A 22,366-nucleotide genomic window follows, 5' to 3' on the forward strand; every position below is an offset into this window, starting at 1 on the left:
GGAAGAGGAATCAAGAAATAGATGTGTTTCTGATGAAAAGCAGGACAAAAAAAAGGGCTATGGGGAGCCAGAAGGAAAATTGAAATCAGATCAGGCATGATCATGTGGAATGGCAGAGTGGACACGACTCAACAAGGGCCGAATTGCTTATTTCTACTCTTAATTCTTAAAATGGAAATAGCATAAACACACTATGAATAAAATGTAGTGCAAATAAACAAACAAGCCTGATTGGGAGAAAAGTCTCACATCTACCTCACTAGGTATTGACAGAGGGCTACTCAATTTTTAAGTGACTTTTATTTTATGTATTCATCTGGTCAGGAATTTCCCTTTGCTGATTCTCAGCTTTTCTAGTCAGTCATTGTAAAAGGGGACACAGAAGATGCATGAGGAATCACAGAAGCTGCAAGTCTCGGTCCTTCTCCAACCACTCAAACCACCATGGATGCTCAGAGCAAGTTACATATCCATATTCATATGGTTTGCATGTGCTCATTGAAAACTAAAGCCATTGGCACAAAGACATAGAAACAAAGATTCAAAGAAAAAGAACTTTATTTTGATAATTAAGAGTCTTACAACTCCTTTTTCACAACTTAAATTGCATTGTTATCCTTAAAAATAAGGAAATAAATAATAAATACAAAAATAAATAGGCTCATTCAATATTTTCATTAACATAAATAAGATCAAATTTAAATACTTTTGAATCTAGAGACCTCACCAGAGGTCTAGATAAAGGAATGAGCTGAACGTTAAGATTTAAATCTTAAGTTGTACCACATTATGTACCACCTTCTCCACTACCCTGAAAGAGCAAATAATTTTAAGTTTTCCACTTTATAAATTTTCTATTAATATGAAACAAGTTTCCAGGAACACCAGTGGGATAAAAAAGTTTTGGTTTTAATCTGCTGGATATTAGGAAGTCTTACTTCTCCCAACCATCAACAGGCAAAAATAAAAAGCTTAAAGTAGTTGTTAAGATAACAAAAGAACTCAGCTACAATTGCCTTTTTGGTACGGCTATGTGTAAGAATTTAGTCTCACACTTCATAAAGGAATTGTGGTTCCATGTTGCAAAGTTTACCCTAACAAGCTGTACACCTAGTCTGTATAGAGTCTGGGGGGAAAAAAAAACCAAACACCAGGCTGGTCATAACCAAGTCTCTTCTTCTCAGACTCCCCACACAAAAAAAAATGGACATTACTGGAACAGAGCAGATTGCTTGTTTTAGATTATTTCTGACTTTCGTACTGCTGTTGCCAGACACAATCAGGAAATGCAGGTCATTACACAGATGTATCAAACCAGGATTTTGATTTTGAACCTAGCTTTAAAAACAAACAAATCAGTAACCGAAGTCTGTACATATCGATTAGTTTAAAACGGAGAAGAGTTTTCTTTCATTAAAGAAAAAGGGAAAAGCAACACACTGCTCATGGCACTAAGGAACCAAATCAATGTAGGTTGATCCATTCTGGTCTATCCAGATCTTGATAGAACGAACAATGGATTATCCTGCACTCCATCTACAATAAGCATCTGCCATTCCCAGTGTTAGCATTTTCAACATTGGCTAACTTAGGTCAGATTGTTTTGAAATGGATCTGGACCCACTGCATTCTGAAACATTCTTACCAATATAGAGGAAGCATGGTTTTCTTAGTGAGGTTGAAGACTTAGCAAACTCAAAGCCAAATAGTTAAAAGCTTGCCAGGCGATAAGTGGGAGATAAAGATTTGCTTTCCATACCAGTAAAAATGGGGAGATTTTGAAAAAACCTTTGCTGCACCAGAAGAACAGCTTAAAATTTATAAAAGTCAATTTTAAGGGGGAGGGGGGGGGGGGGTTGTTAGGAAGCTGTGGCAAATTTCACTTCCCACCGAAGTTCTTCAAACTCTAGCATGGAGGGAGTGGAAAAACAAAACAATAACTTCAACAACAGCTCACTTATGTGAACATATCCTTCTCATTAGTGACATTTAAAAAACAGACAAGATTATAAACCACCAATAGTCTGACTTCAGACTCCACACCTCCAAAATAAACAGCAGCTTTTCTTGCCAGGTGGTTCAATAGTTTGCACCAAGAGTCCATAGTAGAGGTAATGTTATTTTCCTCTTCAAAACAGTGAATGATTCATATGTGATTTGCCTTCTGTTGCTGTTGCAGCAGTTTCAGAGTATATGTCAGACGATGGTGGAGTTCTTGTGAACAGCCTAGTTCCATTATAGTGCTCAATTTGTATGTGCAGGCAACACGATCTTTGTTGATATAAGTAAGTAAATAAGAATGGTCTGCTTTACACAGAATAAGTTTTGTGTGATCATGATAAAAGTTAACCTGTTAAGACAACAAAAAACAAAATTTTAATATACTTTGATAATATTCATGTACAAAAGTTCAATCAATCAATCAATCAATCAATCAAATCATTCTAGTCCCAGGGACAGAAGTTTTAAAAATCAGAACAGAGGTTACATCACTGGACAGATATTTTCAATGCTCATTAGTTTCAGAACAGGACTTTGTTCTGAATGAGTTTGTGGGAGTAATATTTAACATTTAATGAACTTTTTTCATTTTCAGTTCAGATTCCAGCAGCCCAAAAGTATATTTATGACGCATTATGTTCAATGGCAAATTTAGTTGTATAGGATAAAGGAGGAATTGGCTAAGGAAGCTATTAACTAGATCGACCAAACTTTTTAAAAATTGGAAAAGAAGGTTACCTGTAAAGTACCATTGTTGAACAGCATCAATAGGGAATGATCAGTTTTAACCCACTGCAACAGGAACAAAGATGGATCATGACAATCTTCAAGGAATGTTCTGGGCAAGTTGCCTCCCTGCAAAAAAAAGTTATTAAATTCTAATATAATCATTTTTCCTTTGAAATTTGCAATATATTGTATGTCTATATTTAAAATTAGAACAAAACATGACAAGTTTGAGAGATCTAGAACGGAATTCAGTTTCTGAAGAATTTTAGCTGATTTAAAAACTGGTAATCACAAAAAACTAGTTAAATTATAGTGTTTGGGAGTTTTGGTATGCAGTAATATCAAAGCGGTTGCATATCTCACCTCCATTAAGTTTTCTTCCATGTAATTGGCAAAATACTGGACAATTGTCATCTGTTTCACTAGCTGCTCTGGAATTGCAGAGGCAGAGAAGGAAAAATGCTGGTGGTTATTGAGGTAATAATACACACTCCTGTGAAAAGAGGGAGGGGAAAAAAGAAAGTTCAGTATCTGGGAAATCATGCTTAATTAAAATCCACACAGATGACAATGCAAAAAAAAAGTAAACTTTGATGAACACATGCTTCAGAAAGTTGGGGGTGGGGGAAGAAAAAGGTTCTTGATAGATTCTAAAGAAAGTTAGGATGCCAGCAATGTGTCAAAGCTAACATTTACATTCATTCCATTAGGACTTTCTGTACCTGGGCTGAGTAGAGAAGAGGTTGCTTAGATCTTCAGCAAGTGGTTCATAATTTAAGTTAAGGAATGGGACTCACCTCCTGTCTGTAGAGAGACTCATATGAGTTCCATCATTGAACAGGACACCAATGCTACGATTAGACAACTGGTAACCAAAGCCATATTTATTGGAGTAGTCAACCCATTTGGTAACCCACAAGAAGGGTTTGGACCTATGTAGGCTGTGTCCAACTGGGCTTTTTTTCACTGCAAAAGAAAAAACCCACAAAATTAGTATATCTAGACTAATGAAAAACACAAGTATCTAGTTCAGTAGCTTTGGTTTATTAGAATCATTTGTCCACTGAAAATTTAGGGGAAGCACTCAGGCCCACACAAGCATCAAGCTGGGACAACACTTTGTGGATCATTCCCTCATGACTGCAAAGAAAAGTTCCCTTAAACTTAGAATTGAACACATGTTTCCTGGCAAACAAAAAAAAACAATCCTCAAAATCAATTTTGTGATTCAGGTTATTAATGCTGCTGGACTTCTGACATGTGCAATTAGTGCCAATTTACTGGCTATAAAATTACATAATAGAAGGATAAGATCTCCTTTCTTTCTAGGAGGCTACTTAAAGACTACTTGCTATGATGCAAGACAAATATTTAAATAGAAAATAGTGCAAAATAAAGTGATGGGGGTGGGGGGGGTGGAAATTGAATTATTTTCTGAAAAACAAAGAGATCGTTAAAGTGTTGTGTCCAATTAGTGATTTTTATTTAAACTCCACTGAAATGCAAATACAGACAAAAAAAAGGTACCTGATGGCATGGCTGAAAGACAGCTTTCGAGAACGTGGGAAGCAGCATCTGCCATTTGCTGAGCTACAGACCCATCTTCAGCAGCTACAAAATAAAAGAATATTGTCAACATCCAGGATTTATTTCAGTTAGAGTCATAATAGATCATTGCGATGTAGTTCAGTTGGTAGATTACAAAAGCTAAAGTTGCCAGAGTTTTAGCAGACCATGGGACTGCTCACTCATTAGCATGAGGTTTAACCAGAGGGTTGCCATGGGGGTGGGAAAAAGAAAATGTTGAGGTACGTCCTTCATTACGACCTCAGCTGGTGCACTCATTGCAAACCAGCTGTCTAGTCAACTGAGCCAAGATTGTACAGCTAGCTAGTGATGTACTGGTGCCTGTTTAAAGAGTGAAGACAGGATTTGGTGGTGCCATTCACTGGCGTGCCAGAGCACTTCTGGATATGGAAGAAAAATTAAAGCAACCAACTCACTTTCATAATTAGCACCTTCGGTTTCAGTGATTAACTTTTTTGAATCATCTTCAGTTCCTCGTGGAAAGGTGTTTGCTGTTTGGCCAGTTGGAAATGTAGGCTAAGAATAGAACAATACAAATACATGCGTAAATAAAAAGCAAAAAAGAGAATTCTTCAATATCAGAAACATCTAAACAGTTATGTTAATATTTTGGGCATATTCAAGAAGCAAAGATATTGCTATCATTAGAAACAACATCCAAGTCTGAAAATTCAAAAAGCGTTTGCACAGAACTAAAAAAAGTACACTGATTAAGGACTTCATGCAAGAACAGGAAACTGTTTGCAACACAGTTACGATCAACATCAGTTAAGTAGGTTAAGTGCAAATGCAGGAAGCCACAATGATTCCAACATAAAAAAGGAACGCATTTCCTTCATCTCCTCCTGCATATCAAATTTTCTATGAGTCATTTGACCTCAAGAACATGATATTTTGCACTTGACATTTGCTGTTGTAACTGCAATATTTGCAATAGATTTTTAATATCCTGTCATAGGAATTGCATCAAACTCTTGTTACTTTCCTATTCAGAAATGAAATGACACTACGGTGCTACAATTGGATTTTGGACTTCAATAAATGCAAAAAGCCTTTACCAAATTATGCAAATATATTACTACAATACAAAGAAATACAATTAGAGAGGCTAGAAAAAAAGTTTAGAAAAGGCCTGAATGGTCATTTTGGAACAAAGCAAGAGTTTAAAAACAGATGGAACCAACATACGAATGTAAGGGAATTAGACTCCATTTATCTGGAGAGGAGGAAAAACGGAAATAGAGTGCTTCAATTAAACTTTTGTCTCGTCATTCTTACCTCAGTTGCATTCTCCGTTTTATAGCTGGTCTGTCTGTGGATGGAGGTCTTTACAAGATCTGCAGCAAGCTTGGAAATATCATCCTTCTCCACACAAATGGTTTTAGTATCTGCAATCCAGATGCAAATTTTAGACTAAAGAAGTTATGTAAAAACGATACTAGATGATTTATTTAATATAGGATTGCAAGAGATTGCTGTGTGGAACATAGTTCTTTGCTCAGAGATCGAGGCCAAGCTGAACCATTAGAGCAAGGGACTTGATTCAGCAGAAATACTGATTTTAGAAATAAAAAGCTTTCCCCTAGTGCTAAAAAATTCCCACATTAGAAAGAAATGGTATGATGATCGCTACAGACTACATGGCTTTTCAAAGCTGAGTCTAGGTGCAAGAATCAAATTAACTTTCTAAAGAATGAGCAAATTATAACATCTTTATGATGTAAGGTTATGTAATATGGAAGAAAAAAATAAAGTTTAGTGTATTGTTACTTGCCATTTAAATTACATGCATCCCAAATCATGGGCGGCACAGTGGCACAGTGGTTAGCACTGCTGCCTCACAGCACCTGAGACCCAGGTTCAATTCCCGACTCAGGCGACTGACTGTGTGGAGTTTGCACGTTCTCCCCGTGTCTGCGTGGGTTTCCTCCGGGTGCTCCGGTTTCCTCCCACAGTCCAAAGATGTGCGGGTCAGGTGAATTGGCCATGCTAAATTGCCCGTAGTGTTAGGTAAGAGGTAAATGTAGGGGTATGGGTGGGTCGCGCTTCGGTGGGTCGGTGTGGACTTGTTAGGCCGAAGGGCCTGTTTCCACACTAAGTAATCTAATCTAATCAAATCATGTGATAGGAGAGGATGGAATATAATGATTGACTTCAAAAGTGTCTACAAAGACTATTTCAAAGCAGCTGAGTTATCCAAAGTACTTTTAAAAATTGATGCTAGAGACAAAGCTTTTAACCTTGTCTGTCTATCAGCCACGGTTAACCATCTCAAAGCTGCAGGATTGCATGGCTACAAGTGACCAGCCAATCAGGCTTATGGTAATAGTGAAAAACAGCAAGACTAATTTTAGCTCTCCAGGAATTTTAGCAACATTATAAAGTTGTCATTTCACTAACCTTTTGAGTTTGAGTTTTTTTTCCTAAAAAACAAAGCTTCAGTGAACTTTTTCAAGAAGTTTTTAGTGGGAGTTGGGATATTCAGTTCAGGAACCATTAAACAGCTGCTTGGGTGGAGTGCATCAGGTATAAAGCCCTGCAGACAAAAAAAAAATTCCTTGATTAAAAAAAGTGTTTATGTAAACATGAAAAATCCAAAAGCAAACCAAATACTCTAGTTGATGTTGAGAATTATATATAAATCTCTTCTTGAATGGCAGAGAAGTCTATAAAAAGGACCAAGCAGCCTGCTCCTATTCACATTTAGTTTATATTGAAAATTACTAAAGTAACCAAAAATCCTGTTCTTCAAAATAGCCATTACAATATTAATGACTAGTAATACTCAAAATATTCACAAATACAAGTGGTTCAGGCAACTGTAGCAAGTGTCACTGAAGGGATTCCCTTTGCAAATTAAACAGGATACAGGAAGTAACATGGAGTTATTTGCTTTTATAAAGGTAAATCCTTTCCCAATGTTACTAAAATTAAAGTAACCATATTAAAGATTGGAGAGAAGCATTGCAGAGCAACCATTGCAAAATATGCTCAAAAAAGGTAGTCTCTAAACCGTTTAAAAAATGTTTGATGACAGACTCTTGATACTCAAATACAGCTGACTCAATATTATTATCTCCCCCCCATGAATGATCAGCCCAATCTGAGAAGCATCCTTACTTTTGTAAAAAAGTCATGGTGCATAATCGCGTCTAGCGTAGGTCTTTGTTCTGGATTCTTCTTTAGGATGCTACTGACAAGATCCTTTGCAGCAGCTGAAAAGGAGGATGGCATGCTGTACTCAACTGCTCGAATGCATCTGTAGGTGTCCTTGAGGTCAGAGGTCTCAAACGGAGGCCGGCCAGACAACATGGTGTACCTATGAACCAAAGAAAACAGTTTAATATCCCAGCAATATCTTCCATTTTAAAAACAGCATGTAAAATTGACATAGGAGAAGCAAACAATTTACAATTGCATCATAGTTTGCAACTGAGGCCTTCATGCTCTTAAGATGAAAGTGTGAAGTGTCTCAAGTTTTGTTTCTACAAGAGATTGATTTAAGTGCAACATAGCAACTTTGTTCAGATATGCAGATTTCCACAAATTGAGCTCAATAAGAACAAGGATCAAACGGTCAGCAAGATACAACAGTATCAGTGGCTGGGTGAAAGTGAGGACTGCAGATGCTGGAGATCAGAGTGGTGCAGGAAAAGCGCAGCAGGTCAGGCAGAGGAACAGAAAAAAAATTTTAAAAATTTGACATTTCAGGCAAAAGCCCTTCATCAGAAATCCGTATCAGTGGCTAATTTAACAAAATAAATAAGATTAGTCTCTGCTCGAGAAGGATTTGAACAGCTAGGAAGTGCTACTGGTGAGTTTCCTGCATATTGAGCTGAACTATGATGCAGACCGTGGAATTTATCAGCTTAGAAAATTGAATGCTGAAAGTTGCATTATCAGAAAAAACAGTAAAATGTTGCTGAAGTCAGCCAGGCCAGGCCTTTGTTTGCTGAAGATTCTCACATTTCAGGCTTGACATCACCACTTTAACTGATGTTTAAGTCAGCACTGAGGCTTGTTGCACAGGAAGTAGCGGTTTTGTTGTTAATACAAATAAACCCCATGCCTGCTCCAAATTGATTACATTTGTTAAAAATAGCCTTAATTATCTACAGCGGTTTGCCACTTTTTCCATAACTTCTGATTTGCTTTTTATTTGTATAGCACTTACATTACACAGCCCAAAGACCAGATGTCAGCCTCAGGACCATGGCCTTGTTTGTTTAGTACTTCAGGTGCTAGATAGTTTGGAGTACCACAGATTGTCCTGAAAAAGAAGGAAGCCAGAATATTATTATAAAGAATAAATAGTTATCAAACTAGCTTGACTAACTCACGTCTAGCTTATTTAACTTTCAAAACTTAAAGCAAAGCCAGTTAACAAACACTTTCTTCTTCTGCAGGACTTGTCTTTCTGGAGTTAAGGCCTGAAAGAGCACTGCACATCCAGCAAACATTTCTAGGTCAAATAACTGCCACATTCAAGATCAGTGCTCCAAAGACAGATCCTAACTGCATGCACTAGCTTTTACAGCTTACCACAAGAACTTCCTTGTGCTACTGACCAATTGTAAATATACACAGTTGGTAATTCTTACCACCATCCCTTCTCCAACTGCCCCAAACCTGGACTGGCCTGATCAGGTCCTAACTGTATAATAATCCCATACAACTCATTCAAACAAAAATCACACACCTTTTCCTCTGGTCAACTGGTAGAAGCTTTGTTGCCAAACCAAAGTCTCCAACTTTTACTTCCATGTTCTCATTGACAAAGAAATTACCTATAGAAGTAAAAACATGCAATCACATTTATTCCAAAACAGGTTTAGTGCACTAAAACCCACCTCAGACAAGGCCAAAATCTTTCTACTTCCTTTGGAAAGGCAATGTGATACTGATTTCTCTCTGGTTAATACATGACCAGAAAATACAATAATGGGCTTGATCATTCCTTGGGCTCGGGCCAATAGTGAGCTTGGGCCAAGGAATGGCAGATTGGAGTTCATTTTACCAAAATGCAATACAAGGACAAGATTTATATTGAGTAGGGCCCCGGGTAATATTGCTAAACAGACTTAGGTGTTCAGGTACATTGAAATTTGCATCATATGTAGACAAAGAATGGACTCGTCAAAGCAGCATTTAGCATGCTTGCCTTCATTGCTTAGACCTTGAATATTTGGATTGGGACATCATGCTGAGATTGTACAGGACATTAGTGAAGCTGCTTCTGGAATACTGTGTACCATACTTACCACCCTGCTATAGGAAGGGCGATAAGATGGATTTGGGATGGGGTGTGATGGGGGGGTCCAGAGAATATTCACCAGGAATGAAAGGTTTGAGTTATCTTTTTTCAATGCAGCATAGGATGTTGAGGGGTGACCTTGGAGATTTATATGAGGGAGACTCCAAAAAAAAAACTAACAGACATTTAAGGGAAGGTGGTAAGATTTAAGAGGAGAAGAGGGGCACCTTTTTGGTGTCGTTAGAGTGATTTGTGTGGGGAATGAATTTCCAGTGGAAGTGGTGGATACAGGTACAGTTGCAACTGAAGATTTTTGGATAAAGCTAGTGAATAAGGGGAAAAAAAAAAGAGACAAATGGGACTAGTTTGATTTGGGAACATGGTTCAGATGGAATAGTTGGATTGAATGATGTCTTACCACGCTGTATGACTCTAGGCATTGGTCTCTGAAGAGGTGAGGGGCATGAAAACAAGGGATTCTCAACAGGAATTATTCACATTCCCTCATCTAACCCAAAATTGTCATTAATTGACCAAGATTAGTGCCCAGGTTCATGCAAAGTGACACCTCCAGAATAGAGATGGAAAATGCAAGTTTTTTAAAAAAAGAAAACAGTAAAGTTTCAGATGCACACACTTAGTCATTGGATATCAGACCAATTTTTCCCCTCCAAGCCAGAAGCACTAAAGTGAACTGCAAGTACTTAGGCTTCAAAGAACTGTGTGGAGTTTGCACTTCTTCCAGCGTCTCATGGGTTTCCTCCCACATCCAAAGTGCAGGTTAGGTAGATTTGCTGGCCAAACTAAATTGCTCAGTGTCCAGGCTAAGTGGATTAGCCATGGGAAAATGCAACATTACAGGGATAGAGCGGGATGCTACTTGGAGAGTTGGTGTGGACTTGATGGGTCAAATGGCCTACTTCTACACTGGGGATTCTATAATTCTTGAAGTTGAACCGATCACTTCAGGGAAAAAAAAAATCCACCCAAAATTTTTTTAAAAATCAAATCTAAAGTCACTTAGATTATACAAACCTAGCTTGAGATCTCTATGAAGAATATCCCGAACGTGGAGATACTTTAGGCCTAAGATAATTTGTCTGAGGTAATACCGGACTTCTGGCTCTGTTAATGTTCTTCTTGCTTTCAAGATGTGCGCTAATGACTGAAAGGCAACAGAGTAACACTAAGAAAACTGCACAGATTTTTCCTTCGTTTTAAACTAGCAGAAACAATACAAATAATAAAATGAAGATAGCAATTGTTATTTTAAAAATCTACTTTAATAAAAGTAGAGATTACATATTCAGTGCAATTCCAAACTATTGTTGACAATTGAATTGATAATAGAGTTTACATTTAAAGATTCAAAGATTTGCACACTTTATATGTATAAAGAATTAGTAAACATGCAGTATAACTACATGATTGCCAGCACAATTCTACCCACCTTGTGACTGCAGTGCTCTAGAAAGATATAAATATTTTCATCATCTTCAAAGTTATGGTAAAATTTCACTATGTGTTTATTGGACAGGGATTTGTGAAGTTCAATTTCCTTTTCAATCTATTATAAAAACAAAAAACTTGATTTAGTCTTCCAGAGGTAGTTATAGCTCAAATGAAAATGTTTTCATTTATATACCATTTGCCAGGACACAAAACTATGTTAAGATTCACAGGCCGCTCAAGGAGGCCCACCTCAAAACATCTGGTATGTTTAGGACAGAAGCTCAAAGTTTTAAGCAATTGCTACAACAGAGAAGGCCATTCAACCCATCAATTCTGTGCAGGCTCTTTTGGAAGAGTAAATAATGCACAGATACTCCCCTGCATGTCTCCATCTTTAGGAGATGCTCACCTAGGTGCAGAGTGGATGATTATCCCAGTCTCCATGAAGTCTGCAATGTAGTCAATCAATTTGATTCACTCCATGTGATATGGCTGTTTCTGCCAATGGCACCATATATTGCAAATGCTATCGGTCCTTGACATTAGAATTCTAATTCATGCAGCTTTAGTACAGCTGAAGTATGGAATCTACCCAATGTAGAAAGTTACCAGAGCATATCCTGAACATTAAATGCAGGACAAATCTAACCCAGTGAAATTACTTCAGTCTTTTGATCATGAGGTTGTGGTGGTGGTGGTGGTTTGGGGGGGGGGGGGGGGGGGGGGGGGGGGGTCAAGGAGGGAGAGGAGATATCCCATCAACAATTCTAGTTCCAATAGATTAGATTAATTTAGGATACCTGGTCAGCATGGGCAAGTAGGACCGAGAGGTCTGCTTCAGTGCCGTATACCTCTACGGTGGTAAGAGAAGCAAGAGTGACTACACATCCCGATTTCCCAAAGCCTATCCATCATCCACAAAGCACACGTCAGTGAGATGAGAACTATTTGCCTTGATGCGGCCCCAACACAGGGAGCTTGACACCATCCAAGACAAGCAACCCATTTGATTTTCTGGATCCCATTGACACTCCTCCACTGCCAGTTCACAGCAGTGTGCACCATCAACAAGACACATAGTAGAAATTCACTAAGGCTCCTCAGGCAGCACTATCCAAACCCATGACCATAATCATTTCAAAGGGACAAGGACAGCAAATGCACTGAAGCGTTACCTGCAAGTTCCCCACCAAGCCACCCACCCTGACCTCAAAATAAAACATTGTCACTGAGTCAATAATCTCAGAACTCTCCCAAAATACTGAGAAAGTGCCTACATCAAATGGATTGCAAGTTATTCAAGGCAGCAGCTCACCACCACAACTGGAGACAGGCAAACATGCTGGTCTAAATTGCAAACCCACATCACATGAATGATTTAAAAATAAAGTCTATCCATGCTGTCTGCACCAGCTGTAAAATAAGCCACCAAGCCAGAATCCACTTCCCAGCATTTGGTCCATATCCTTGGGGAGGTCCTGTGCCCCCGGTACGTGGCTGAGCACACTGGAGGGTTTCTGCCTCTAGTGCTATTTCAGTCGAGTCCCAGATCCCCATGTCCAAGTCACAAAAAAAAATTCCTCAGCTTTCTTATAATTCTCCTACCAGAAATCAATTCTCCATAGTCGGACGGAAAAAAGGGTTCATCACATCCACCAATTAAGGTCCCTCAATGTATACATCTTAAAACTAAGTAGGTTCCTTTCAGCCTCCCAATTCAGGTAAGTCATAAGTTTCCCTTCAAGAGGGAGCTTAATTAGATCAAACTATTCCCTCAAATGGTATATTGAGTTGGAGAGAAAGAAAGAGAGATGTTGGACAAAGTAGTTCTTACTTTCTCTTTCTGATGAGGCTTGGACACTCTGGAATGTGGAATAACTTTAACTGCATATATTCTTTTACTGGAGAGATCAGTCATTTCGTAGCATCTTGCAAATCCACCCTAAATTATGAAAACAAACAAAAATTAGTAAGATTGCAAATCCAGTGCAAACCTCTTCACATCACAAACTGGCCAACCTTCAGAGAGAGTAGTGCTGGAAAAGCACAGGTCAGGCAACATCAGAGGAGCAGGAAAAGAGACATTTTGGGCAAAAGCCCTTAACAGGCTTTCGCACAAAACATCAATTTTCCTGCTCCTCGAATGCTGCCTTACCTGCTGTGCTATTCCAGCACACTAATCTAGAGTCTGACCTCCAGCATCTGCAGTTATTACTGAAGGTTAGGCAAAAGTGATATGAATGTGGAAGAACTGCATTATCAGAACAAAATCAAAACTGCAAAGCATTAGTTTGGACAGAATTATGCAGGAGGGTATATTAAAACAGTTACCATCACGACCACGCTCCTTAAAACTAGCTACTCTTGAGAAGAAAAGCTTTGACAACTAATCCACCATACCAGATTACACTCTCTTTTTCAGAAGGTATATATGAATTCATTTACTTCATTTTTGACTTTGAATTATTAATACTAAGTGGGATACCTTGGAAGACTTGAGATTCTAAAAGCAGAAATTAATATAGAACACATTCCTGCAGCCCCCGATACAACTAAATTTCCCAGGAATGAATGGGGATGACAGTGTTTTCCTCTTCAATAATATTGGTGTGAGCATACACCAGGGATTAAAAGTGTGATTGTGCGATAATAAACCCCATGATTCTGACTCCCACTATTTAATATTGGGTGTACATTTAACAAGAGCAAGACCACATCACTAAAGCTGCAGTTAAATGCAAACAAGTATTTATTCTGTATTAAATGTCAACTTATATGCACTTTTCCATTTGGCAAAAATCAATAAATATAGTTTGGATCAGGCAATACAAAAAAAGTCAGAGTCATCAGCACTGTGCTAACATTGAGAGTCAGTTGTGTTTTGTCTCGACAAGGCAACCTACACAAGCAGGTAGATTGGAGGGAATTCAAGGGAAGTTTTGAAAATTCAGGGTACACCCACTAACAGTTCCAAACCATGACGCTGGTGCAATGCTATCTGCCACTTAAAAGACAAACATCAACAATCGTAATATTCAGAGAGCCCAACAGTCAAGAGACAATAGTTGACATCTTCGATATTATATTGATTAAGAATGAAGGGGGGAAAAAAATGACAATTTTCAGGTTTCCCAGACTACAGTACGATTTTCATTTCACTCATTATTGCAAACAATTTCCTTTTACCTCAGGCAGATCTGTACAGCAATCTAAGATTTTACTAAGCCTTTGAACTCAACAACCCAATTCAGCACTTGTGCCTAATCAAACAACCCCACTCCCACTTTAAAATCATGCCTGGACTTCAAATAAAACAACCTTGTGAACATCTAATTCAAATGCAAGTCAACCCAGGAAAAACAGATTTCATTCAGATAATGCTCCCCTGCTGCATCTTGAAGGCTTTTAAACTGTTTCTAAAAAAGGGGCTATACAAATGCAAGTTGATGATATTATTCACCCTCGATAACTTCAGGTTCGAATCCAGGTGGTATAACAACTTCGGGTTGAGGCAAAAGCATTAAACAACTGTTATTTTTCACCTCAGAGACAGCCATGTCTAAGGCGTCTAATACTACGCCAACAGGAATATTCTGAGATATGCTCTTCATTCTATGTAAAAATAAAAGTGATGGAAGGGGGTTTCCGCTTCCAGTTGCGGAAATTCACACGTGGCAATATAAGCTTGCCGCAACGGAGTGGATGCAACTCTTCCTCAATGTGCATTTCCACTTGGACGCGAAAGATTCTCAACCACCACCCGAGAAAAAAGGTCCGTACTTTCCCCCTGCCTGCATAGAGCATTCACATGAGGTCATGCGGAATCATGCAGATTCAGAAATTCAACCAGCCAGAACCAATGAAACACAGCCTCGGAGCCCGCTGAAGCGGTATTTCATCCCATCGCCATCCCCTCCCAGGAATGATCCACTCAACTCCCATCGAGTGTTTCCATTGAGAAATTAAAACGCGAAACAGAAACGAAATGAAATGACGCTGATAATTAGAAGCTTCGACCCATACTCATAGGAATTAGCTCATTTAACAGCCTTAGATGCAGTCAACTGAATGACCGGTCAGAAAGCTTCAGCTCGAATACCAGGTATAAATTACTCGACAGTTGTTTGTGGAAAAAAAAACTGTATGCTCATTGTCGTTTCAGTCACGTAAATCTTGCCCGTTATTTGCACAGACAGCATTTGAATTCAGTTAAAAATGAATCAAATATCCCTTTCGATGAAAATACATGCAAGTGAGCTAGCAAAGTGAAGGTCACACAACCGTTTTAAATAGAAGAGCCCTCGGGTAACCTTTGTCCTATTGATAACCATCATCACATCTATACTCCAAGCACGGAATTCAGAAAATTAAATAAGAGGGCGTCCAGAAATAGGCGATAACCATTCACAAAAAAAATCAAACGCAATCTGCGAACTTTCAACCCTTGGAGCGAAATAAAGAGGTATGTGTATGATTTTAATTTAAAAAAGCGCACACACGCACGATAGTGCACTGCAGCAACAGCATTTCCAAACAGCCTTACTACGAGGCAAGAGGTTTTCTGACAGAGCTGTACCGTACCTTCCCGAGCAGCCGCCCTCGGCAGTAACATTTGCCGGTCTTGGGAGCGGTAACCATCCGGTTCAAATCCGTTCTCTCCCGGGTAATTTTAGGGTGAAGACAACCACCACTTGAAGCTTTTTGAACGTCCGAACTCATGGTACAAACGACTGTAACTGGCAGTGAGAGATAGGTTCTAGTTTAAAAGCAAGCCCGGACCGCCGCAGCACTAATGCCTGCCACGGCACAGCAGAGACAATGAGAGCAGACACGTGGCCAGGGAATCCCGGGCGCTACTTTATAGCGCGGGACTTCGCTGCCTGACGTCACAACGGCAGGATAGCCCCCCTTGGGGCGGGGCTTAATGACAGGCGGCGCTCTGATTGGTCCCTCGGTCAGCGGCCGGCAGCGCCACTCGCTGGTGAATGGTGTGTATGGCAACCCCTGGCATTTGCGGCTGAAATGCAACAACGTGAAGTTTCCTCGCTCTGCCTCGGGGAAAAGAATATGGACCGCCACTAGATCATCGACAAAAATGCCATGCCCGCGTGACGATAGTCATCTTTTATTGTCAGTATGGGTTTCTCCGGTTTTCATGCCCTTCTCAATGTCACGAATGTTTCGGCACATTTCGACCGGTTGAAAGAACAACACACACACAGCTGTGTTGCTCGGAAGCAAGATACAATACCTGGTTGAGTTAATTTGTAGATATTTTTAATCAGTTTGATCAGCAAACTCTCTGACCAAGAGGTAGGGAAACTACCACAAGCGCGCTTACGTTTAATTTGGACACTGTTGTAGAAGTTGCTCTGGTAGGTTAAGCGACTGAAACATTTTATTCGCTGTTTTCCTAAGCAGGATGCATTGACGTTCGGTGTTGTACATCAACCGAGAGACAGCGGAGTCAGCGGGAAATCGGAGGTGTCAACCCGAAGTGGAACCATGAAAGACAGTATGTGGGACTTTTGAAAACAACGAGACAATGACAAAGCAGCTGGAAGTTCCAGAGAGGTTTAGTTGCCGACTGAACGATCAAGTTGGAGCCCGTTGTTAGATGGACAGGAATATCCGTGCGTGAAATTCTGGAAATCATTTAGACCTGGAGGAGTGGGTCACGGAATATTTGGACGTGGGGATCAGAATTGTGAATTGAAGTCATTGGGCTAAATAAAGGAATTAACCTTGACAGATTACGGTGATGGGAGTGAGGGGCTTCATGCGGGTGAAATTCTTCAGAGGTCTTCCCTTATGAAAGCTGCTAAAAGAAGGGGACTTTTGTTGCAGCTTGAAAACTTGTACTATTTCCAATCAGTTGCAACTTAGAGGCACAGAGATGTACAGCACGGAAACAGACCCTTCGGGCCAATACAATCTAGTCCCACCGGCCAGCACCCGCCCATATCCCTACAAATCCTCCCTATTCATATACCCATCCAAATGTCTTTTAAATGTTGCAATTGTATCAGCCTCCACCACTTCCTCTGATAGCTCATTCCATACACATACCACACTCTGCATGAAAAAGTTGCCCCTTAGGTCTCTTTTATATCTTTCCCCTCTCACCATAAACCTATACCTTCCAGTTCTTGACTCCCCCACCCAGGGAAAAGACTTTGTCTATTTATCCTATCCTATGACTTTATTAACCTCTATGAGGTCACCCCTCAGCCTCTGACACTGCAGGGAAAACAGCCCCAGGCTGTTCAGCCTCTCCTTATAGCTCAAATCCTCCAACCCTGGCAACATCTTTGTAAATCTTTTCTGAACCCTTTCAAGTTCCACAACATCTTTCCGATAGGAAGGAGACCAGAATTGCACACAATATTCCAACAGTGGCTTAATCAATGTCCTGTACAGTCATAACATGACCTCCCAACTTTTGTGCACAGTACTCTGACCAATAAAAGAAAGCATACCAAACGCCTTCTTCACTATCCTATCTACCTGCAACTCCACTTTCAAGGAGCTATGAACCTGCATTGCAAGCTCTCTTTGTTCAGCAACACTCCCTAGGACCTTACCATTAAGTGTATAAGTCCTGCTCTGATTTGCTTTCCCAAAATGCAGCACCTCGCATTTATCTGAATTAAACTCCATCTGCCACTTCTCAGCCCATTGGCCCGATTAAGAACCCATCACAATCTGAGGTAATCTTCTTCACTGTCCACTACACCTCCAATTTTGGTGTCATCTGCAAACTTACTAACTATACCCCTTATGCTCACATCCAAATCATTTATGTAAATGACAAAAAGTAGTGGACCAAGCACCAATCCTTGTGGCACTCCACTGGTCACAAACTCCAGTCTGAAAAACAACCCTCCACCACCACCCTCTGTCTTCTACCTTTGAGCCAGTTCTGTATCCAAATGGCTAGATCTCCCTGTATTCCTTGTGACCTACCCTGGCTTACCAGTCTCCCATGGGGAACCTTGTTGAATGCCTTACTGAAGTCCACGTAGATTATATCTACCACTCTGCCCTCATCAATCCTCTTTGATACTTCTTCAAAAAACTCAATCAAGATTGTGAGACATGTTTTCCCACACAAAGCCATGTTGACTATTCCTAATCAGTCCTTGCCTTTCCAAATACATGTATATCCTGTCCCTCAGGATTCCCTCCAACAACTTGCCCACCACAAACATCAAGCTCACTGGTCTATAGTTCCCTGGCTTGTCCTTACCATCTTTCTTAAACAGTGGCACCACATTAGCCAACCTCCAGTCTTCCGGCACCTCACCTATGACTATTGATGATACAAATATTTCTTCTTTCCCCTCTCACCCTAAACCTATGCCCTCTCGTTCTGGACTCCTCCAAGGAAAAGATAAGATATAGAGTCACAGAGATATATTGCATGGAAACAGACCCTTCAGTCCATGCCAACAAGATATCCCAACCCAGTCTCATCCCACCTGCCAGCACCCGGCCCATATCTCTCCAAACGCTTCCTATACATATACCCATCCAAATGCCTCTTAAATGTTGCAATTGTATCAGCCTCCACCACTTCCTCTGGCAGCTCATTCCATACACATACCACCCTCTGTGTGAAAAAGTTGTCCCATAGGTCTCCCCTATATCTTTCCCCTCTCATCCCAAACCCACACCCTCCAGTTTCGCACCGCCTGACCCGAGGGAAATGACCTTGCCCATTCACCCCATCGATGCCCCTCATAATCCCGTAAACCTCTATAAGGTCACCCCTCAGCCTCCAACTCTCCAGGGAAAACAGACCCAGCCTGCTCAGCTCTCCCCCCTCCCCCCACCCCCACAGCCCAAACCCTCCAACCCTGGCAATGTCCCCGCAAATCCCCCCAAACCGCCTCAAGTCCCACAACACTCCTCCGATAGGAAGGAGACCAGAATTGCATGCAATGTTCCAACAGTGGCCCAACCAATGTCCTGTACAGCCACAACACGATCCCCCAACTCCCGCACTCAACACCCTGACCAATAAAGAAAAGCATACCAAACGCCTTCTTCACTATCCTATCCACCTGCAACTCAACCTTCAAGGAGCCATGAACCTGCATTCCAAGGTCTCTTCGTTTAGCAACACTCCCTAGGACTTTACCATTAAGTGTATAAGTCCTGCTAAGATTTGCTGTCCCAAAATGCAGCACCACGCATTTATCTGAATTAAACTCCATCTGTCACTTCTCAGCCCATTGGCCCATTTGGTCAAGATCCTGTTGTAATCTGAGGTAACCCTCTTCGCTGTCAACTATACCTCCAATTTTGGTGTCATCTGAAAACTTACTAACTGTACCTCTTATGGTCGCATCCAAATCATTTATGTAAATGACAAAAAGTAGAGGACCCAGCACCGATCCCTGTGGCACTCCACTGGTCACAGGCCTCCAGTCTGAAAAACAACCCTCCACCACCACCCTTACTCTTCTAATATTGCGCCAGTTCTGTATCCAAATGGCTAGATCACCCTGTATACCATGAGATCTAACCTTGCTAAACAGTCTCTCTTGGGGTACCTTGTTGAACGCCTTGTGAAGTCCATATAGATCACATCTACTGCTCTGCCCTCATCAATCCTCTTTGTGACTTCCTCAAAAAAAACTCAATCAAGTATTGAATATCCTTCCCTCTTCACAGACATCCATCCTCAACGAAAGGTCTCAAGTGGAAGTTTTTTAACTCAGTTCATAAGTTTGCTTGGTGAAATTGTAACGTTTTCTGTGTGGAAACATGCCATTTGGCCCATCGAATCTATACCAACTCTCCGAACAACATTCCACCTAGATCATCCTGCACAATCTCTGAAACCCTACATTTCCCATGGCTAACCCACCTACCATGCACATCCCTTCATAGTTCCTTGAAAGTGGAGCCACAGGCAGACAGGATACTGAAGAAGGCACTGCATGCTTGCCCCTATTGGTCAGTGCACTGAGCACAGGAGCCAGGAGACTACACCGCAGCTGCACAGGACACTGGCTAGGCCACTGCTAGAAGGCAGCGTGCAACTCTGGTCTCCCTGCGAGAGGAAGGATGGTGTGAAACTTGAAAGGGCCCAGAAAAGATCTGCGAGGATGTTGCCAGGGTTGGAGGGTCCGAGCAACAGGGAGAGGCTGACCAGGCTGGGCTAATCCTCCCCAGAACGGAGATTTTAAAATCATGAATGGCATAGATAAGGCAAAAATTGAAAATGCTGGGGTATCGTTCTAAAAATGGCAACAACCCTCTGGTGTGATCATTATGTTTCTGCTAACGTAGACAATGGTCTGCGTGGATTTCCTCTGGGTGTTCCGGTTTCCTCACACAGTCCAAAGATGTGCAGATCAGGTGAATTAGCCATGCTAAATCACCCATAGTGTGAGTGCATCATTCAGAGGGAAATGGGTCTGGGTGGGTTACACTTCAGAGGCTTGGTGTGGACTTGTTGGGCCGAAGGGCCTGTTTCCGCACTGTAGGTAATCTAATCGAAAAAGCAAACAAATTTTACAGTAATCTTTTCCTTTGTCTTTATTAATTCATAATACCTCATCAGCATGTAGATTGGTCTTGTTTTTAGTAGACACATTTGTAACTGACTGTTAGTTGAATTCCACAAAGTAATCTATGCACGTGATTAACAAAGAGCCTGGGCCTGAGCCAAAAGATCTGATGAAATGATTTCCTTTTCATTGGAAAAAGTTTTTCTGATTTTAACAATTCAACTCAATTCTGGAATCATTGATTTTTTTGATGCAAGTCCCAGTGTTAATCATTAATGCTATTTCACCACGAGAAGTATAAAACCTGAACCCAATCAGATTATAATCAGAAAATCCTATAAGGTGTTGTCACTAGGTAATTACTAATAGCAATTGATTTTTCCCACCCTCACCCCAAAATATAGTGCTTCTATTGCTACCTAGCTGATATCCATTAAATTAGAATGGTTTATGAATCATATCTAGATATTGTGGCCTGCTGCTAACTTGTGGAGAATGGATGCAGAAAAATAACAGAAAGCAAGCTTAGAAAAACATGAAAACAAAACAAAGTGCAGATGCAGAAGATCTGAAACCAACACAGAAACAAAAAACAGAAATTGCTGGAGAAACTCTGCAACTGTGGATAGAAAGTATTATCAACATTTGGAGTCCAGTGTTCCATCTTCAGTTCTGACGTCTCTCCAGCAATTTCTGAATTTGTCATAGAAAACGTTGCCATTATTTAATTGTACATTTCCCCCAATTTCTCCCATTTTCATCTCTGTTGACAAAATTGAAAATGCTGGGGTATTGTTCTAAAAATGGCAACAACCCTCTGGTGTGATCATTATGTTTCTGTTAATGTAGACAATGGTCATTAGGAACTACTCAACAGCATCCAAGCTACACATAATTCTTATTGGTGGAATGTTCCCCTCATTGGAGGTGGTGACAAGAGGAGAGAGGAGAAAGTGAGGACTGCAGATGCTGGCGATCAGACTGGAGAGTGTGGTGCTGGAAAAGCACAACCGGTCAGGCAGCATCCGAGAAGCAGGAGAATCCACATTTTGGGCAAAAGCCCTTCATCAGGAACTTGGGCAAGTTGGCCCTGGAAACAAACCCACTCCTTTCTTGCCTTTCTGCTGTGAAATACCTGACACGAAGCCCCAAGGACAAGATTCTGAACTCTCTTATAAGTAAGGCTCTTAAGGTAGTCAAATACAGTCATAGAGTTATACAGCATGGAAACAGATTCTTCAATCCAACTTGTGGCATGCAGACCAGATATCCTAAACCGATCTATTTCCATTTGCCAACATTTGGCCCATATCTCTCTAAATCTTTCCCCTTCATTTGCTCATCCAGTTGTCTTTTAAATGTTGTAATTGTACCAGCCTCCACAACCTCCTCTGGCAGCTCATTCCACACATACAGAACCCTCTGCATTAAAAAGTTGCCCCTCAGGCCCCTTTCATATCATTCCCCCTTCATGTTAAACCTATGTCCTTTACCTTTGGTCTCCCCTACTCTTGGGAACAAAAAAGACCTTGGCTTTTTAATCCTATCCATGTCCCACATGATTTTTTAGACACCTACATAAGGTCACCCCTCAGCCTTCGACATTCCAAGACAAAAATGCCCCAGCCTATTTAGACTCTGCCTATAACTCAAACTCTCCAATCCCAGCAACATCATTGTAGATCTTTTCTGAACCTTTTCAAGTTTAACAACATCTTTCCTTCCTACAGCAGGGAGACCAGAATTGAATGCAGTATTCTAAAGGTGGCCTTGCCAAGGTCCTGTACAGATGCAATATGACCTCTCAACTCATATACTCCAT

At 40.6% G+C, this 22,366-nt stretch overlaps 1 protein-coding gene across 2 annotated transcripts; it reads right to left on the minus strand.

Annotated features, from left to right (window-relative positions):
- Nucleotides 1-663: 663 nt before the first annotated feature.
- Nucleotides 664-15,856, minus strand: plk3 (polo-like kinase 3 (Drosophila)). 2 transcript variants are annotated; one of them, XM_060830523.1, is made up of 15 exons: nucleotides 15,605-15,856; nucleotides 12,858-12,965; nucleotides 11,022-11,138; nucleotides 10,607-10,736; nucleotides 9,017-9,104; nucleotides 8,492-8,587; nucleotides 7,438-7,636; nucleotides 6,718-6,853; nucleotides 5,596-5,705; nucleotides 4,734-4,833; nucleotides 4,258-4,341; nucleotides 3,528-3,696; nucleotides 3,094-3,223; nucleotides 2,740-2,856; nucleotides 664-2,350 (listed from the first exon to the last, which is right to left on the minus strand). In XM_060830523.1, exons 1-15 carry the CDS (start codon nucleotides 15,740-15,742, stop codon nucleotides 2,147-2,149), a joined length of 1,926 nt encoding a protein of 641 aa, XP_060686506.1. In that variant the 5' UTR covers nucleotides 15,743-15,856; the 3' UTR covers nucleotides 664-2,146. The 2 variants fall into 2 exon arrangements, with proteins under 2 accessions (XP_060686506.1, XP_060686507.1); XM_060830524.1 differs by lacking the exon at nucleotides 15,605-15,856 and adding an exon at nucleotides 14,566-14,624.
- Between the last annotated feature and the right edge of the window lie 6,510 nt (nucleotides 15,857-22,366).

Source organism: Hemiscyllium ocellatum, chromosome 9, assembly GCF_020745735.1.
Source record: "Hemiscyllium ocellatum isolate sHemOce1 chromosome 9, sHemOce1.pat.X.cur, whole genome shotgun sequence".
Taxonomy (NCBI): domain Eukaryota; kingdom Metazoa; phylum Chordata; class Chondrichthyes; order Orectolobiformes; family Hemiscylliidae; genus Hemiscyllium; species Hemiscyllium ocellatum.